This window comes from Mus caroli, chromosome 11 (genome assembly GCF_900094665.2).
Source record: "Mus caroli chromosome 11, CAROLI_EIJ_v1.1, whole genome shotgun sequence".
Taxonomy (NCBI): domain Eukaryota; kingdom Metazoa; phylum Chordata; class Mammalia; order Rodentia; family Muridae; genus Mus; species Mus caroli.
This window is the reverse complement of record NC_034580.1, coordinates 39853408-39873030: the sequence shown is the minus strand read 5'-3', so window position 1 is coordinate 39873030 and position 19623 is coordinate 39853408. Positions and strand designations below refer to the sequence as shown.

The following is a 19623-nucleotide window of genomic DNA, read 5'->3' as shown; positions in this document are numbered from 1 at the left end:
AAAATTACCGCTTCTAAGGGACACAGTTCTGAGAATTATCCAGACTTCCACAATGCTACTCACCCTGCAGTCTATAAGAAATTATTCAAGTATGCATTTAAGTAATTCTGTATTTTAATTTAACCCTTTGAAACATTAATCAAACCATGGCTAATTATAGAAATTAAGGAATTAGACGATGGAATCTTCTAAAAGATATTATTTAAAAGGCAGTTTATACAATTACTTGTATAGATGTTTGCTTTAAAGAGGAAAAACAGTTCTACTGTAATGAAAAGGGTCTTAGAAAATTAAATTAACAAGGGGGGACCAGGCTGATATGAAACTAAATTAGCATCAAATGCAAATTACAGGGTACTTAATGGTAGAAACAGGTGCAGAGAAGAACTCTAAATGAGATAAATGAATAAAACATCCTTCCCCACAAATGTGGAAGCTGACACAAAGTCAATGACATGAATAATTCAGCAGCCTCTACACTGCTGTTGAGGTCAGCCTGCCTTGACCTTTGAAACAGGAAGTAAAATTCAGTTCAAATTTGACTGACTGGAAATATAACAGTTATTTGGTTTTTTATATATTAAAAAAAAACCCACATAATTTTTTTCAAAAGACAGACATGGGAAATATATAATAGAATTGAATTTGATCTAAAGTCATTGGTTAAACAAACAAACAAACAAACAAAAAACCCTCATTAGGTAAGATTTTACCCAAATCATGTTTCAATATGGAAATCCTAAGAATAAAAATAATTAGAAGTGCATAGACCAGATCCTCAGTGTCTTGATCAAACTCCTTATGGGAATACATTCTAGGTCTTTTCCCCTGTCTTCATATTATTTTGTTTTGTTGATATTAGTATATAAAAAAGCATCCCATGTTTTTAAGGCACAAATTTTTTATTAGTAATGCAAACTTATCTCTTACATTTGTGAGATTAAAATTTAGCTAAGCTGAATTTGAACTGTGTGAATATGCTTCATTTAAAATCTTCATTCTGACCTAATAGATACTGCACTCCCCCACACAAACCAGTATAAATTCATTTTTCTTATAAAACTGCAAGCTGGGCTCTCAAACAAATTATTTTTATAACCGAGTGGGTCCCATGGTCCTAAATGATGGGAGCTTCCCTCCTCCTCCACAGGCTTCAAAAGTTGCTGGTAAAACTGTCGAGAGTACTTTCCTTATTTCAAATCAAATCAAGTTTGCTAGAGATGGACAGAGTATGACCACGAAGCAGTTTCTACAAACTAGAAAGACAGAGGAATATATGTGGTCTATCAGCTCCATCCTTATTTCACAGGCTGGCAGAAGAAATGCTAAATAATAGCAGTTATCACTGCCCTCCAATAGGGCTTCTTAATGGGACCAACAATGTGGCTGTCTGCCTTTCATCTGTCTGCTCTGCTTGTTAGAAAAAAAAGATTATATTGAAAGATGTGCTTCATTTGACTTTCTTTTAGATTTAGAGAGATAACACACACACACACACACACACATGCACACACTAACACACCTTGGCTACTCACCAAAACACACTAGAAAACTGGGTTTATGACTATAGGAAGAAGTTACAATGATGTGTTTTACAAACCTATGTACTAAGCAGAGAGAATTAAATACGTTGGATGTGCTGGTTGCTATTATTGTTATATAATAATATATTATAATTATTAATATCATTATTATTCACTTCCCACTGGACAGTTACTAAAGAGTGATAAACCAAACACTGTTACTTTGGGGTCTGCCCGTAACTACTGACCTGAGCGAAGGCTTTGTATACAGAATGGCTCCCCGCTAAATGAGTGCTCTGTAGGGCCAGCTGTTTCTCATTTGGAAACAACCGGCTTCTCTATCCCCAAGTGCTAAAGAAAATAATCCCAGCGATCTATGGCTACACACTTGCACAGAGGCAGCAATGAGAATTTGATTGTGGAGATAATTAAAGTCATTCCTGGAACTTCCAAGAATAAAATAAATTAAAATAAAAAAGTGAAGGGGTGGAAGGAGGTAGGGAGCAGAACAGTCGATTATAGTCTTTATAGGACTAGCCCTTGTGAGAGAAGAGAGGGGACATCCACCCCAAGAGGAGCTCACTGAAGCAGCTCATTTCTCCCTCTACTCTGTTACTTCCTGGGGAGGCCCAGGAAGCCATCAATACAGGTCTCAGCCTCCAGTGTCCATCTCGGATACCCAAAGAACTACAGATGCTACGTGTAAATGACAAACTAATGGCACACCACAGTCAGATGTTTTGTGGGGTGTTTGTTTTGTTTTAAGTTTCGATCTTAAATAAAATACCTATGGAGCCTCTCCTGAATGGACCCCGCCCCCGTCAGTCTTTCTTGGCTTCTCTGAAATGATGAGATTAAATGTTAACAAACAAAAGCAGTATCAGAGACTTGAATTGACTCAATCTCTCGATCTTCAAAGGGGTTGCTATTTCTTTAAGGTTCTGCTGTCCCACAAAAAGAATCTATGTTCACAGAGCTCTAAGGGCATTGAGCAGTGCCTCCATTCTCTGCCTGCCTACAGTTCTTACAAGCCATCAGGAAAGCAAGGATCCTGTAAGCCTCCGTCTGTGCTCACTGCCTTTAACAGGAAGGGGAGATAGGCTCAATGAGGATTCCGGGCCTCTCAATTAACCTGATTAGTTCAGCACATTGCTCTCATGAATGACAACTTAGCATGGAAATAAGGGAGAACTTCCTGCAGTAGGCGTCCCCTACAGCCACAGAGATGCATCCTATTAGATGTGAGATAGCTCTGTCTCCCTCCTCGCCAGCCCTCGGGTCAGACAGAGAAGCTAGGCTGCTGAACCTGGTGTACCTGACTGGGTTTTGAGTCCCAAGAACAGAAGGCAAGTGTCCATCTGCCCAGGAGACCTCAGAGGAGGCTGAGAAAAGGGATGCCCCATGGGCAACTTCAAGCCCTTCTTTCAGCGTCAACCAGGCACATGATAGGATTGGGATGGAGGACAGGAGGAACTTGTGGGTGGGGTAGAGAAGGAGAGAACAAGGAAGAATGCATTAACCCTTCCATCACAACAGTGCTGTGCTAGTATGCTTAAATACAGGCAACTGTAATACTGATTTCACATTTGATAGTACTGGGACATAGGTAACTTGCCCGTATAAGAAACCTTCCACGTATACACCCACAAAAACTATCTAAAGCATACATGCATTATTGCCTTTCATTCAAGTTAGCGTGTGCAGTAGACAAACTGCTTCACAGAGTATACTCCTCACAACGTGCTCTGTGAGAGCATCAGCAGCGGGAGTTCTCACTTATGTGTCTGCTCTGTGATTTACTTGATCAATTAAACAGTTAGGCAACGAGGAGATTTGCATGGTAACAGTGTGAAGATTAACATTTTTTTTACCGAAACAAATTTAATATTTTATCCTGCACTTTCTGTTTCTTGTCATTCTTTAATGGCACGACCACCTTGCTTTAGAGTGTGTGGTTGCAACAGGCCTGTCCTCAGGCAGAGCTGAGACCATCACACTCTGCTTCTCAACCCCTTTCATGTCACAAAATCATACACTAGGCTTCTACTGAACGTGAGCAAGGCACTGAGCTATGGCTGGGGACAGACAGCAGCCAGCAGCTGTGTCAACTAACCTTTAAGCATGCTGTCATCGTTAACAGAACTGAGGTACATCTGCCCTACGTTGTGTTCGGCACTACCACTAAACGCTGGGGTTCGAATTCCATAGCAAAGAGTCTTAGCAGTCTCTTCATTCCAGCTTGTATTGGAAACATCATTCTATGTGTTATGTGCCAAGAACTGTGCTGACACATCTTAAAATATAGGGCTTGGGACAACTGAACTGCCTAGTGTCCTGTGCTGCTAGCTGCGCTGGGATTCAGTCTGATTTAGCCTATAGTCTTAAGCAAATTGTGGACTACATCAGAGGAGAATAAGAAAACCATAGAGTTTTCCCAAGTTCAGTACCACTGGGGATGAGTTGAGTTCAGCTTGAAGGGATCTTTCTTGTGCAGCTTAATTCTAATCTTATATTGTGTTCTTCTTTTTCTTTTTTTTTAAGTCAATACAGTTGGGTACAGCAGCATGTGCCTATAATCCCAACACTTGGGAGAAAAGCTGAAGAATCACAAGTTCGAGGCCAGCCTAGGATATAAGAGACATTGTCTCAAAGAACAAAGGGGAATCAATAATATTTACTTACTATTTCAACATAGCACCCCTCAACCCTCTGAGACACTGAAAAAAAGCCCAGATTCCAGGAGCCTTGTTGGTTTAAAAGGCATTTACTTTGAATCTATGTCTCTCTTTGCAGTTTTTCTGGACAATCCTGAACACAGTATGCAGCAAACAGTAGAAGCCAAATAAATAGTTATGGAAGGAAAAAGCAATAAGTGGGTTCTTGTCTAAGAAGGCACAGCTGCCATGATTAGCTTAGCAAGGTAGCTCATCTTGTGAGGAAAAAAAAAGGCATGGTGCTTCTTACATTAGGGATATGTGACTCACATAAAATATATTAGACTCAGTTTTCGAAATCTGATTTTAAGACTGTGGGAAGTCCCAACCCGAGTGTTTGTTATGTTATATTTTTGTAATAAAAAAACATAATCATATGTGCATATGTGTGGTGTGTGGGTGTGTGTGTGAGAGAGAGAGAGAGAGGTTGAGGACTGAACTCAGAACATTTGCACATGTCAGACACACACTCTACATCCATTGTGCAATACTAGGAAAGTAGTGAGGCTTCCAGCGGTAATCCACAATGAAGATGAATGTTCCCATTTTGAAGATCGGAGCACTGAGATCCTTGAGGCAAAGGCAAAAGATACTAAGCAGCCATGAAGAATTTGACCTGTCTGCAAGGTGACTTCAAAGACTTTGTCTTTGCCATTGCACTGCACGTTCATTACATTTCTCTCTGGGGTATTACTTTCATTTCTAACCCCACAAGCTAGTGTGACAGTAACTAGGAAACTGGCTAGGTGACTGTGTTTAGGGAAACACGTGAGGGAATGAAGTGTGGGTACGAAGAAAATTGAAATAAAAATACCTCACGCTGGGAGGTACTGGAAACCGCTTCACTGGGTAATGATGGATGGTGAGGCCAAAACTGAAGCTGAGAGCTGGAGAACCGAAGCAGCACACCTTACAGTGTTCAGATCGGTAAGCATTATGCTGTAGCTATGGGTGCTACGCGGCAATTAAATTTACAGTGGCCAAGGATTTCGTTTACTTCGTTGTATTATGCTCATAGGTTGGTCTCTATGAGAGCATACAGATGTCTCAAACCCTTGCCTGGAACCACATGAAGAAGCTATCAAGCTATTTGAAGTTAGTCTGTGACATACAGCATGCAGCAGAGATTAGAATCTAGCTTTAAGAAAACACCAGAGGTTTTCCTAAACTGTTGGTAATGCTTTCAAAGATCATTGAGTGAGTATTTGACCAACTTCCTTTTCCAGAGAACTTTCTGATAGTTAAATAGGATGCTCACTTTCTGCTGTCTTCTTTTTTATTTTGTCTTTGAGGTGTGCGTGTGTGTGTCTGTGTGTATCTCTCTCTCTCTCTCTCTCTCTCTCTCTCTCTGTGTGTGTGTGTGTGTGTGTGTGTGTGTGTGTGTGTGTGTGTGTGTGTGTGTGTGTGTGTGTCACTGGGTCTCTGTGTGTGTAGGCCTGTGCATGTGTGTCATCAAACCTAATGTCAATCTAGAGTTCTTCAAACTAACTGTTCATTTGGGGGGGAGACATCAGTTAAGAGTCCTATTAAAACTATTTTTTAATTATGTTGTGACATTACTAACAGACCAAAATATTAATAAATAAGAAACATTGTTTTTAAAGTGAGAAATTCCTCAGCACTTAAGTATTGAACAATAATAAGTTGACAACAAAGAAGTTGTCAGATCCACAAATGGAGAAGAGAGAGAGCTTTGGTTAATCATAACTGCTCAGGAAAGGTCGAGATAAGGTGTCTACAGGACTAACACTCCTTTGGTGAGTCTCCAGTGTCTACATGGGCCCTCTACCCCACATAAGTATTCACAGATCCAGCAGGGCCTATGGATATCCTATGAAGTCATAAAAACCGATGCCATAGTTTAATCCATTTCATCACTCTACTTTGATGACCTTCAACTCATGGGTACAAGAAAGACTTCCACCCTGACCACATGTCACCATAGCATCGTGAACCCCACACCCCCATGTCTACTCCCTACAGAGGAGTGCTTCTCACTCACACAATACCCATCTCTACACATAGAATCAATGTTTGGTCAGCTGAACAGAGAATGGCTTTTAAAAAAAAAACTTGATATTGATTACGAGGGCTTTACTTTTTCCCAAAACCACCGTCATCACATATCTGGATGAAAATTTAATAATCTTATTTACGTCCTGTACAATAGATGCAGTGATCATGTTCCAATTAAAAGGCCAGCTGCCACACACTTCATTTAACTCTCTTTTCTCTTCCCCTTCCCCTGGCACTTAAAGTGTTAAAGAAAACAGGAGAGAAGGCTTGAGTGTACAGAGGAGGGTTTACCTACTGGCACTCACTTTTAATCTATAGCTCTTCATTCTGTAGCTTATCCAGCCCCTGTCAGTCTTTTTCCTTCTTTATATTTCATGAGGAACCCCCCAGGCTGCTCCTGAGAGACAGAGCCCAAGTGTCCATAAGCTTTTAGTCAGGTAAAAAGGGAAGAAAAGGCATGGGAACAAGAGCCAACGCAAGGCTAAGAGGCATCTTAGATGTCACTATGCCTTTGTATTCATGTCAATGATTCCGGATTAGAGTATTTGAAATAATCTTATTGAGAGGAATCAAAAGCTCACCGAGTGAGAGGCAGCTCCCGTAGCACACGGCAAAAGCACAGACAATATCTTGTTAAAGATGTGTTGCCTAACACCATTACAGTTTTTTTTTTGTTATGTTATGAAACTATTGTGCTTCGAACAGTTAGTGGGATGCTGTAGTTATTGAGGACCGTTCTGGGGGTTATTGTGTGGGATCGAGCTAGCTAATTTGCCAGCCGGTCTAGTGAAGTTGTTACAAGTGGATTTGAAAGGAGGGCATGCTCGCAATTGGAACTGGGCATTTTACCCTTAAAAATACAAGCTACCAAAACACTAAATATCACCGTGTCGCTGCTGGTGGTGGGGTCCAGCTGAGAAAGATGGAATGAAAATGGCTTGTTTCCACCTAATCAATTGCAAAAACTAAATCTTTTTGCACAAGTGACCCCCTCAAATGAAAATGTAATTGGGTTTTCTGTTGTTTTGTTTGAAGGTTTCCCTTTCCATGAACAATTCTCTCTCTCTCTCTCTCTCTCTCTCTCTCTCTCTCTCTCTCTCTCTCTCTCTGTGTGTGTGTGTGTGTGTGTGTGTGTGTGTTTCTCTCCTTTATACTTTACCAGAATTAAGGCAATTAAAATTCTATTATAACAAGTACTGTAACATTAAAACCCTCATTTGCTTCTGGACAAAAGCTTGTAACTGGAGAAATAGTTTGCAAGGGAGATTTATCTTCATCTACCCACACTCGTAAAGACAGCTCGCAACCAGAGACAAACCTGCACTGTTCACCATATTTCGTTGGTTGCAATAGGAGTCACTTTTAGACTGTCCTGAACAGTGTATGGTTACATGGCTTATAAAGAGATGGATAGGGGAGGTGGGGAGGCTGGAGGAGGGAAAGGGAAGAAAGAATTGGTAGTCTATTTTAGATAACATCTCATGCAAATTAAAATGATCAAAATACCGTCTCTTTAGTCTGGAACGTCTAAGTGGGTTTTCTTTTTTGGGGGAGGGGAGGGTATTTATATCTGGCCAGATTTTTTTTTTAATTAGAGAGTTTAGCCAGGTGCTGGTAGTGGCATAGAATGAGAATTTCTACACATGAAGCCATCCTTACAGGGGCTTTGCTTTGCTCGTTTTCAACTCAAAGCAACCTATTGGAAAGTATGAGCATGTTTATTATACTCATGGACTATCATTGCCGAGTAACTGCTACAGCGCTAGCCCACATGAGCCTGCAGAGCTTTCCTGCATTGTCCCAAATGGTTACAGAAACAAACTTATGATGACATGAAATGCAAAGATAAACCGTGTGTTACACACACACACACACACACACACACCACACTTGTCGATGCCCTGAAGCTCTGCTGAACACATTTCTTGGAAGCTGTGCCATGGTTTCCTTTACAGGAAAACCACTGTTGCTTATTAGACACTGTCTACTATAGCGTAACACCCTGTATAAGTACTTTGCATTATGATCGCCTGTCAGCATATTTGAGATGCATTTTAATGTATCCTGGTTGTGTATTTGAGAATAGCTGATAGTAAATGGAATCTAGACTGCTATTAGCTTATTGTATTAGTAATTTTTTTTTATCACAGTAGCAAACCATGCCCAAGTGTTCAGGGCTCAGCTCATCCTCAGAATGCTACCACCTGACAAATGTAAAATTGAGAATGATATTTGCTCACATAAGTCTCACTGCTAATAATCACATGTGAATTCCCACTGAGAAAACAAATCTTTAAATGCACAAGGGCTAGAAAACAACTGTAAACTCATGCTCCGTACCCATGCTGACTCTCCACTGTGAAAAGGTCTAAGCCTCTCAGAGCAGCCAGAAGGACAGCAATTATCCTGCTTAGGGCAGCTTTGGAGAATGGAGTCCTCTTCCTTCAGTTTTAACTGAACAGTCAAGAGTTAGGGAATTGAGTGGCATGGAAGGTTTCTCAGAACTCAGAAATGCATTTGCACCTCTGGTTCTTGGTGACCTATGCAGCAGCTTGCATGCTGTGCTGAAATTCTCTGCTCACTCGTTGGCCCTTTCAAATGACAGAATGAAGAGGAAGATAAGGCTTGAAAGAGCAGTAAACTGAAGTCATGAACCTGCCTAAGCGTCTCTTTTGGGAGCATATCGTCATGTTCATCCAAGGCGGTGGTTCCCAACCTTCCTAATGCTGCAACCCTTTGGTTCCTTGTGTTGTGGTGACCCCCAGCCATAAAATTACATCATTGCTACTTCAATGAAATTACTACTGTAATTTTGCTATTGTTGTGAAGCATAATGTAAATATCTGTATTTTCTGATGGCCTTACGCAACCCTTGTGAAAGGGGCACCAGACTCCCTGCCAATGGGATAGAGACCCGCAGGCTGAGAAATGATCTAAGTGAAGGACTTCATTGTTATTAGACAGAGACAGACAGCATTTTGTATGGATTTGGGGATTTACCATCAATGATAAGACAGAACTGGGTATTTGCTGGAAGACCCATATGACTTCAGAAATTCCAGGGAATAAATTCTCTCACACATGTCCAATGGTAAACACTGCCTACGAGTGACCTGAGTCTACATGCCACTGTCCTTTCCAAGTCAGGCTGATGGTCACAACTTAGTCAAGAAGCTAACTTGATGGTGACCTAACACTGCTCTCCTACAAGTCTGACCTCTACACCCTGACCTCTCAGATTAAAACATGGACCTTCAATAAAAATTTCTATCTGAACGTGGCCAAGATCTTCTATTCAAATGACCTATGGCAGGTAAAATGAGCATTCTACTTATTTCCTGGCTGACAATTCCATTTTGCATTATAATCATTGCGAAGCCAGTTGATATTACCTAAATGACCTAGATGTAGAAGAATACATCTCTTTTTCTTCTTTTTAGGAGAGCTTTGGATAAGTGTGGCACGAACAATTCCAAACAGGCTGGGTTTTTGCATCCCAAAAGGCATATATCCTCTTCATGTCGCTGTGGTCTGTCTTTCTTAGCTCTAAGCATGGAAGCCGAGATTCTTCCAAGTGGGAAAGACAGACAAGGTAAGACTGTGGCAACCAGTAACGCCAAGTCATTTAGAATAGTATGTGTGGTGATGGGCCTTTAAAAAAAGTCTCAGTTTTAAATACTAGCTCTGGGGGACTCAAGATTTGCAGGTTATTTGAACTATATTATCCATATTCCCGGAAGGGTTGGATTTTAACTGACACACCGTCCCTAGGTAGTCTAGGCAGAAGCATCAGCACTCCTGTGAAAGGAACTCTATGGTAAAATCTGAAGAAAAAGATGTTTTTTGTAAGGCCATCTGTATTCATCCATCTCATCACTCCAAGACCGTCTAGGAAAATAATTTTTCTCTTAGCTAAGCAAGGGTTCTAATTCAAATGAAATACAGAATAAAAGTCTTTACTTTCAATCTGTAGAGTTAAAGGGCACATAATGAAGCTTCCATAGAGAAACAGAAGTTGTTGTGTGGATTCTGAGAAAGTGGGTTCCCAATCCAGAGTACCCTATGTGACTTTTGTCCTCTTTTATCCTCTCTTCTGATTCCTACAAAGTAAACCTAATTAAGAACCTCCCTCATTAGTCTTCCAGAAAAATTAGCACAGCTTATGCTAATTACTCCTGCAAAATTTAATAAACTCGTTGAAATGGGAATAGTCTAATGAGGTTTTATTTATTGAACTAAGATAACTCCAAGGGAGAAGGTTAGGACACAGGGATATCCACTGTAGTAATAAAACTACGATGTATTCAATTTCCAAACAAGAGTTTTATTGCAAACCTTTTAAATTCAAATCTGAGTTCGTGCGTGAATGTTAAATCAATCCCCACCTTAATTCAATAACTGGAAGTCATTTTTTTGCTTTTTTACTTTAACAATAATTACCTCACATAGCCCTTTATCTCAAAGATAATGAAATTTGCTGTTGTTAGTTCCTGTTCATCAGCTATTGAACATAACACATTTGACTTTTCCCATGTCTGCACAGCCCAAATATCTGGATCATTGGGCACAGGCTGGGGTTTTATGATTCTTAATCAAGCTATTTGGCATTGAACAGAAACGTAACCTAACAGTCGCCTCCAGATGCCCCCTTCTACACCACACAGCAATTTTCCAATAAACATTTTGACAAATTGTCATGACTGAAAAAAAAGTAATTTGGGTCATATTTTCTTACTTTGTTGCATGCCACTAGAAGGAAATAGAAACTTGTCTGTCTTACTGCTGGTTTTGTTAATTTCATTACACACGCGCGCACACACACACACACACACACAGACACACACACACACACACACACACACACAATTTGCCAAATGGAGGTCTTCAAATCACTGGCAACAAATAACGTAGACAAGTTTTAACACAGAAATGCCTGGCCCTGCACCACTTCTCTGTGACCAGAAAGTCTCTTCCATCTACACTATAAATAGCTTTCCTGAATAATCACTGCTAAAAAGTCTTTTGACTGATAAAAAAAAAATAGCAGGGTTCTTCTAAATTCTGAAGGTCAAGCGGGGGGGGGGGGGACTCAAACTTACTAGTTTTCAAAAAGAGGTGGCTGTGTTAAAGCTATGGCAACTCCTAGCCACAGCCCATACCTCTGCCTTAGGCTGCATACAGTATGCGTATTATTTAAAAAAGAAAAAAAGAAAAACCTGACTGTTGTTCCTGGGTACCACAGGCTCAGACACTCGTATCCATAAATCTGAAAGCAAATCAACCCCTAAGCACATAACAGATATTATACAATCAGCAACACAGAATGAAATTGGAAACAGAAATCCAAACACTGTTGCCATCATATCCCCCCATCCCTTTACAGCAATTTTGGAGTTTTCGCTTTTGTCTTTCCGTGCCGACATTCTAGCATGTTTCATGCCTCGCTTTCAGAAGGGGAAACTTCACATATAGGCAGGGACAAAAGTGGATGCTTTTTTTTTTCTTTTTTTTTTTTTTTAATCTTTGGCAAAATGAAGAGGCAAATAACTTTAAGAACTCACATAACAATAAAAATGGCCAACTGGGAGCTCTGCCTATCAACTGGTCTCATTGACTACCAATAAACTGGTCTCGTTGCCAGAGAATGGCAAACACCAGCAAATCAATGTATATTGGGACTTAAACACATCCAGGATGTCTCAGCCATTTTTAAAGTGTCCCTTCCTTAAAGAAATAAAATTAGCTGTATAGGGCTTTTACTTTGTCTAACCAAAACAGGGGTGGAGGTCGGGGGAATGAAAAGTATAGCTGTCATATAGAGGTCATGAATATCTCCAAAGCCACCAACAGCATAAAGTGCAGACTTATTTTTTGCCTAAATTGTTTGAACTCCCCCAGCCAAGAAAACGGTTTTAAGTACCCTACTGGGACAGATGCAAGGCGGGCGACAATAGAAGCCACACTAATGCAATCCAGGTAACACAATCCTGTTTCAAAAACATGGGGCGGGCTAATTACAGCGCTGCTGAGTCAAGTTTCTCCTGCCATCGCAACCCACAGGAACAGGTCAAAATCAGATGTTATTCAAACCACAGTCCTATCAGCCTCCTGCATCAGAGTCGCGGCTTAAAACCCAACGAAGAACTTTAAAGCTTAACCCATTCACAAGCAAAAAGTTGTTTTCATGGCGGGTGACACAGTAGGCCCTTGTCATCACGTAAATCCAAAAAGACGATTAGACACCACGGACTCCTCATGAGTTCAAAGTTTGGGGGGTGTTCAGGCTGGCTCTTTGATGAGTTGTTTACTTTTTAATGCAAGAGTAAGAAATCCTGGCTTCAAAAAGAAAGCCGTGTTCTGAAAGGCATACACAAATGACAGCAACGTAGCAGAAAATACAATGTGTCAATGCCGTTTCTGCTCTCACAGACGAGCGCACCATCCTCACGGTGGATACCAGACAACATCACTGTACCTCGAACTTTTGCCACTTTTAACTTGGGATCAAGACGTTATTGTGCACATCAAATATATACATATATTTTCACGACTTCTTTCATGAATATTCTGACTGGAATATTCACCTAAAGCGAAACTTTGGCAAAGCTACTTGGAGATACATATTGAGCTAAGAACCTGAAGAGGGCATAACCAACACTATTTTGATAGAAACTAAGATGAACAAACTAGAAGCCTTGGTTTCTTTATCTGAAAAGGGATAAACCAAAATTTAAAAACATAAAGAATTTGACAGATTGTTCCCGTTGCATCTTTGTCTTGCTGCTGCCGCCTAAGACAGCATTGCTGAAGCTCAGAAAGGGATGCTCCTTTGGTTGCAGATTTCCTCAATGAAGGAATCTGCCTTATTTGAATGAAGACCCATCCCCACACACACACCGCCCCAGTGAATAGATGACGCTAGTCCTTTTCCTAGCTGACAATTGACAGTCTCTATAAAGCTTCCAAGCCATTTAACTTCCAATGAGTAATGCTATGTAACGAGTGGTTTATCATACATGTTTCCATACAATGAATTTCAATAATTAAAATGTAAAATGAATATTTGGGATGCCACTGCATAATATGTGCATACCGACTCAAAACTGCCCTGGCAGACTGAAACAGATGTATTGCTCTACAGTGATTTACTCGGTCATGTAAGATTAGTAATATGGGTCTGTTTAAAAACACAATAATTAAGACAAGCAGGATAAATTAATCAACTTACAGTACTGTGGGAGCTGCAATCAAGCCCGGAAATAACAGTAGGAAAATCGTCGTTCACAGATCTCTTTAAACTGCTTTTATGCATAAATAAAACCTTAAAATGTAGATGGATTACGTCCAACAGAACTACTGTAGCTAAAAGTGATAATGATTCAAACATTTTTCAAATAAAAGTTAAATATTTATAAGCACCCAACCGCATTTCATAAATCACTAACTATTATTATTTTATTTCTGAGGCTTCCTGGTACGGCATGAGGACTGAGCCACAGAGAGTGAGGAGTGAACACACGCCTTATATATTACTTTATGGGCACTCGTCCGACACAAAACCAGAGCCATCCGAGAAAAGGGCCTCCAAAGAACATTCCATATGGCTTTCCCCAAAATCACAATCTCTCGGCGCAGGATAAGTCAGGACCAACAGGCAAACTTCAGCCCCCAACCCTCGCCTGTGAGCGACACAAAGCAGGTGTTTCATTATAATGAGGACTAAGACGCCAGTGAAAGAAGAGTGGTCCCTACCTGTCAATTATCACTGGATCTGAGGGAGTCTCATTTCGGTTGCCACAGCTTTTCTTGTCACAACAGCGGCTATGGAGAAAGAGCGAAAGGATTTAGTACCAACCATTACAATGTAAAATCATCATTGAAGCAGACAGAAGGTTCAGATTGCTAGGCTGCAAATGCTAGAATTACCACAAAGCCATACCTGGCAATCAACGGATCCTAGGGACAGAAAACTCTATTTGGGTCACTTAGGGGTTAATGGCCAGGATTAACCTCTCCCTGTTCAGAGGACAGGAGAGGGAGAGGGGCCCTCCCAGAACCAGGCATACAGTCTAAGATGGGGTCTCTCCTTCACTACGAGTATTGGCAGAGTTCAACGTGAAGCACTGTCTCCTTACATCTAGCCAATGAGAATATTCAGGGTCGTGGGTGGATCAAACATTCTTCCCTCAGGAGCACACTAATTGTGTGGAAGGCGTCAATGATACTGATGAGTGATCCCCTCCCCAGTCATTCTGTATTAAGTGGATTCTTTCTTTTCTTCTTCTTCTTCTTCTCTTTTTTGATGGGTGGCACTTCCTTCAACCACAACCCTGGGATTCTCAAAAATCCCAGCACAGTGACTGTTTTGTTTTCTTTTGAACATTGTCTTGAGATTAAAGATAACAATCCACAATAATGCAAAGAAGGAGAAGGTGAACAGAAAAAGTGAAGAGAGTCTGTTCTCAGTCCCCTGGCTTTGGTGGCCAGCACCTGAAAGAATTGGGGACAACGGATCCACTGGCTAGCACAACCCTGACTGTGAACATTAGGACACAGGAAGAACATCCCAATCAAACTGTATTACACACATCCTAGTTTGTTATGACCCTAAGACTGCCAGGTTAAACAAACAAACAAACAAACAAACAAACAAACAAACAAGGTGTTTCAAAAGGGTGAATAAAAATCATGTATTTTTTTTTCTCTTTCAAGACAGGGTCTTATGTATCCAAGAGTGACCTCAAGCCTGCTATGTAGCTAAGGATAAGTCCTGAACTTCTGATCTCCCCGTTCCAACCGCTCAGTGCTGGGTGTGATTATAGGTGTGCGCCCACTTTAATGCTACAGTCTTAGGGGTTGAACTTAGGGATTCTACCTGAGATATAAAACCACCCAGTTGAAACTGTCATGTTTTGAGAAAATACCCCCCCCCTCGGCCAAAAGCTGTGCATTTGAAGTACAACCCTAAGTAACATTTTGCCCCATGGCTGCTCTCCTCCCAGGACTATACTGTGGAAAACCATGCTTGATCAATGAGAAAGGCTGGAAGGTTACTCAGGAGCTAGACTCTACTCCATACCGTAAGTAAAATACATACTTTTCTCCCGCCTTCACACATACATTCTAATGTCACACACACACACACACACCAGAGAGAGAGAGAGAGAGAGAGACAGAGAGAGAGACAGAGAGAGAGACAGAGAGAGAGAGAGACAGACAGAGACAGAGACAAAGACAGAGACAGGAGACAGGGACAGGAACAGGGACCCTTGGTGGGTCTACCCTCACTGCAGTCCTTCCTGGCTGAAATGTCCTCGGGAACTCCTCCAGCTTACTTGATGCTAACTATGGGTAAGGGCCCATCCCTTGAGTCTATGGCTTCTCTCCCTACCCATCATCACTATCTTCAACAGAGCCACTTTTATTTATTTCTGGGAGTACCGCAAAGCCTCCCCCTTGATCTTGCTGTCCCCACTTTGACTCCATCTAATAGATCTGTCCCATCTCCCTGATCTTTTTGCAGTGTCCAGGGGACCATGCCATTTCGTTGTCTAAGACCTTTGAACAGCTTCCCACTGCACTATGAATAAATTCATGGCATGGCACAGAGCCAGGCCACTGACCTGCCACCCTTTCTTGCCAGCTTGCCAAGCTCAACCCTCATGGGCCTGTTGTGATCCCTACAACACGGCATGCTCCATCAGACCTCAGGTCCAGGCAAGCCTCTGATGGGCAGCTCTTCCTGCCCTTCCCTCTTCAGCAGCCACTTTCCCTTGCCTCTTAGAAGTCAGTGTAGGTACCCTGGCTTACCTGACACTTCATCGTTAGCCTAAATTGGGCTGTTTTTCTCTTAGACAGTTCCTTCAATGAGGTTCAACCTGTTATGTATGTTTTGAGGCATTTTGGTTGGGAATTTTCCCCATTCCACATTCCCCTTCTGCTAATTCGAATGTGTCATGAACGTAGAAACTGTCCATAGCATATATAAAGCTTAAGCTAGAATATCAGAACTCAGGATTAAATGATTCAGTGAATAAGTGATTGAATGAATGTAGGAATGTTAATGGACAACTTTATGAATAAATATGCTGAACTGGGGAGACACACAGATTAAAAAAATAACAAAGCTGACTCTCTGGACACGCAATGTGTATTCTATCTCAGCCCCCACACCAAAGCTCCTCCTCCAAATGTCATTCTTGGCCTAGAGACGTATTTCAGCTTATGTATAGTCCTCATCTCCACAGCACAGATGCTCTGATGATAAGAGAAACTAAACCAGGTCTATCTGCTGTGACCCCAAGGTGCTCAGACATAGGCATGTGAAAAAGACAGAGTGGAAATAAAATAGACACAGTCAAGAAGACAGAAAAAGGAAATGATAGAAGTCACTACACACAGAAAGAAAGGTGTATACAAAATGTTAAAACTAGCTTAAACAAGTTTCTGTATTTTGGGTCACATTGCCACACCATGTAGTTGGCATTCCCTGAAACACACCAATAACTACAATATCATCCCATTGAGATACAGAGCGAGTTAAGAAGTGGCCATGCAATGCCCCTCATAGGCTCCTAGGAACTCTATGTCTCAGGCTGAATCACTATTTTTGGAGCTTCTAGAGGGTTTTTTGAGAGGCTAACTGGAGGAAGTATGTCTCTGGGGCATGTGCTTGGGGGCGGTACCTTGCCATGAGCCATGATCAGCTTCTCTCCACCATGGTCCCAGAAACAGAAAGGGACCATCTACTGAACACTTTGAAAAATGAGCCAAAGGAAATCCTTCCTCCATTAATTAGCTTCCAACATGTATTTTTTTCCATATCAGTGAAAATTGACAAAGATGTGCAGAGACATGTGTGCACATGCAATACATGTAGCTGGAAGTGCAAATGTGTGTATGTACATCTATATTCATGGAATTCTATACACTAAAAAGAATGAAGGTACAGTTGACACAGTTCCTGGAAGAAGTCTACATTATATTATGAATTAAGAAATCAAGTCACAAAGTAGTACGGACAGTATGAATCCACTTCTAGAAGAGTGAGTGAAGGAGAAGGAAGAGAAGAGAGGATAAATGTTCATAGGTTTGGTGTACTCCCACAATTCACTTAAATCTCCACTGCTTAACAATTTCTTCAGTGCTTGGCCACCCCAAAGCTCTGTAGCTTCTGCCTGGTCTCTTCGTACTTCCACATTCAACTACACATTTATTCGTTGTCTAATTTTATTATCTATCCTTCATGCTTGACTTTTACAAAGACAGATACATAAACTCTTAGCGTCCCCCCCCCCGAAGCCCCAGCAAAGGCAACTAAAAGAAGTAGGATTTCAAAAGTTGACTTGTGAATAAATTCGTAAGAACATTAAAGATTAATCTAGAAAAGCCTAGAGGAGACAGTGGATGGAGGGAGGGGCACCCTCACTTCTGTTCTTCCTGGTGTTCTGCTTTGTGTCTCAAGGACACTTCCCAACTAAGAAAAATAAAAGCCTATCTCAGGCAGAAGGACGATTTATTTATAGCTTTATTACAGTTTTCTCTACATCTTTGCTTATTTATTTATCTCTGTGTGTAGGTGCACACACACCTCTGCGTATATGTGGAGACCAGAGGACAACCTGCAAGACTTGAGGTTGTCTTCCTTTCTACCACGTGGGTTCCTAGGAACCAAACTCCAATCTCAAAGCTGAGATGATATACACTAACCAGTAGCTTCCTGGAGCCAAGCAGAGCAAAGAACTGCCCTTCAGGCAGGGAATAGCAACTGCACAGGAAGAACAACAGTCAACTAACCTGGACCCTTAGGGGCTCTCAGAGACTAAACCACCAACTAAAGAACATACAGGGACGGGGCCTAGGCCTCTGTACATATGTAGCAGACATGTAGCTCACTCTTCATGGTATTCCCCCAACAATTGGAGTGGGGGCTATCCCTAAAGCTGCCGCCTCTCTGTGGACTACATTCCCCTAAATAGGCTACCTTGTCTGGCCTCAGTGGGAGAGGATGAAGCTAGCCCTACAGAGACTTGATGTTCGGGGTGAGGGGTTGGAGGCTTAGTGAAGGGGGGGCTCTATCCTTTCAGAGGAAAAAGAGGGAGAGGGACTGCTAAAGGAGGACTGGGAGGGGGATCATCTGGATGTAAAGTGAGTAAAAAATATTAAAAATAAAATGACTAAAAATAAACAAACGAATGAATGGAGCTGCCCTTCAACCCTATGACTGTCTACTGTGATAATTCTTCCACCTCAGTCTGACCTGATTCACTTCTGTCTATTAAAGTTAAACAAGGAGAGATGGGCACTGAACTCTGCTATATCCAAGACAGGAGGCATTAACTGGAAGGGATGAGCTTAAAGAACAAAATCCCTAATGTCTAGGAGAAGAGGGCTTATACTGAAGCAACCTCATAAATGATACCATTGAAGCACTTACCAGGAAAAGAAACCACGTTGGTCAAAGCAAACAGAATGGGCATGCCTGAAGCCCCCATCCACTCACACAGCGTCTCTCAGTCTCCTGCCATCTGTGCCTGCGTGGGCTCGGCACATGCTCCCTACAGCAGGCAGCTACTGAGAGGACTTGGATTTCCCTAATTTGATTTGCCCAAGATCAAGATCCCCCCCCCAAAAAAAACAGGCAGGTGCCTGCTTTGCATCCCTTTTTTAATCTGCAACCCAAATGACAGGACAGCCATGTGGCCAGTCACAGCAGTAGGTCCCCCACACCTGATGTGGGCTATGTGTACTGGAGACTTCGAACAGCAACCTTTTCACCAGCAGGTCCATGCATCTCCACTGCACACTGGGGGGAAAGGCAGATTTAGGAGTCCCTCGCTTAGCGTCTAACACAGGTGGCAGATTTCTAGTGAGCTGACTCACAAGCTCATAAATCAGAGGAGGAAACATCTGAATGCTCCCTAGCCTTGGAGTCTGCAGATCCTCATCTCAAGCACTGTAAGTAGAGCCTCTTGCCACTGGAGACATGGGCCATTTGGGTGGGAACAATTAAGAACTGAGGAGAAAGAGAGTGGGTAATGGAGGGAAGGGGTTGTGAGGGTGGGACTGGGAGGAAAAGAGGGAGGGGGGTTTCCATCTTGATAGAAACTGAATGAATGAATGAATGAATGAATGAGTGAATGAATGAATGAATGAATGAATGAATGAATGAATAAGTAAATAAATAAATATATAGGAAAAAAGTCTTGTTACGTAGCTCTGATTGGGTCAGAACTCACTATCCAACACAGGCTAGCTCAATCTTACAGAGATTGCCTCTGCCTCTGCCTCTGCCTCTGCCTCTGCCTCTGCCTCTGCCTCTGCCTCTGCCTCTGCCTCTGCCTCTGCCTCTGCCTCTGCCTCTGCCTCTG

General features: G+C 41.7%; 1 protein-coding gene across 5 annotated transcripts in view; it reads right to left on the bottom strand.

The window, feature by feature from the left end:
* Ebf1 (EBF transcription factor 1) overlaps nucleotides 1–19623 on the bottom strand; it is a 390034-nt gene that overhangs the window by 349883 nt on the left and 20528 nt on the right. For all 5 annotated transcript variants that reach the window (XM_021175729.2, XM_021175730.2, XM_021175728.2 and 2 more), the window contains exon 6: nucleotides 14006–14074. In XM_021175729.2, the coding sequence (XP_021031388.1) occupies nucleotides 14006–14074 (69 nt within the window). The remainder of the gene's footprint in view (nucleotides 1–14005; nucleotides 14075–19623) is intronic.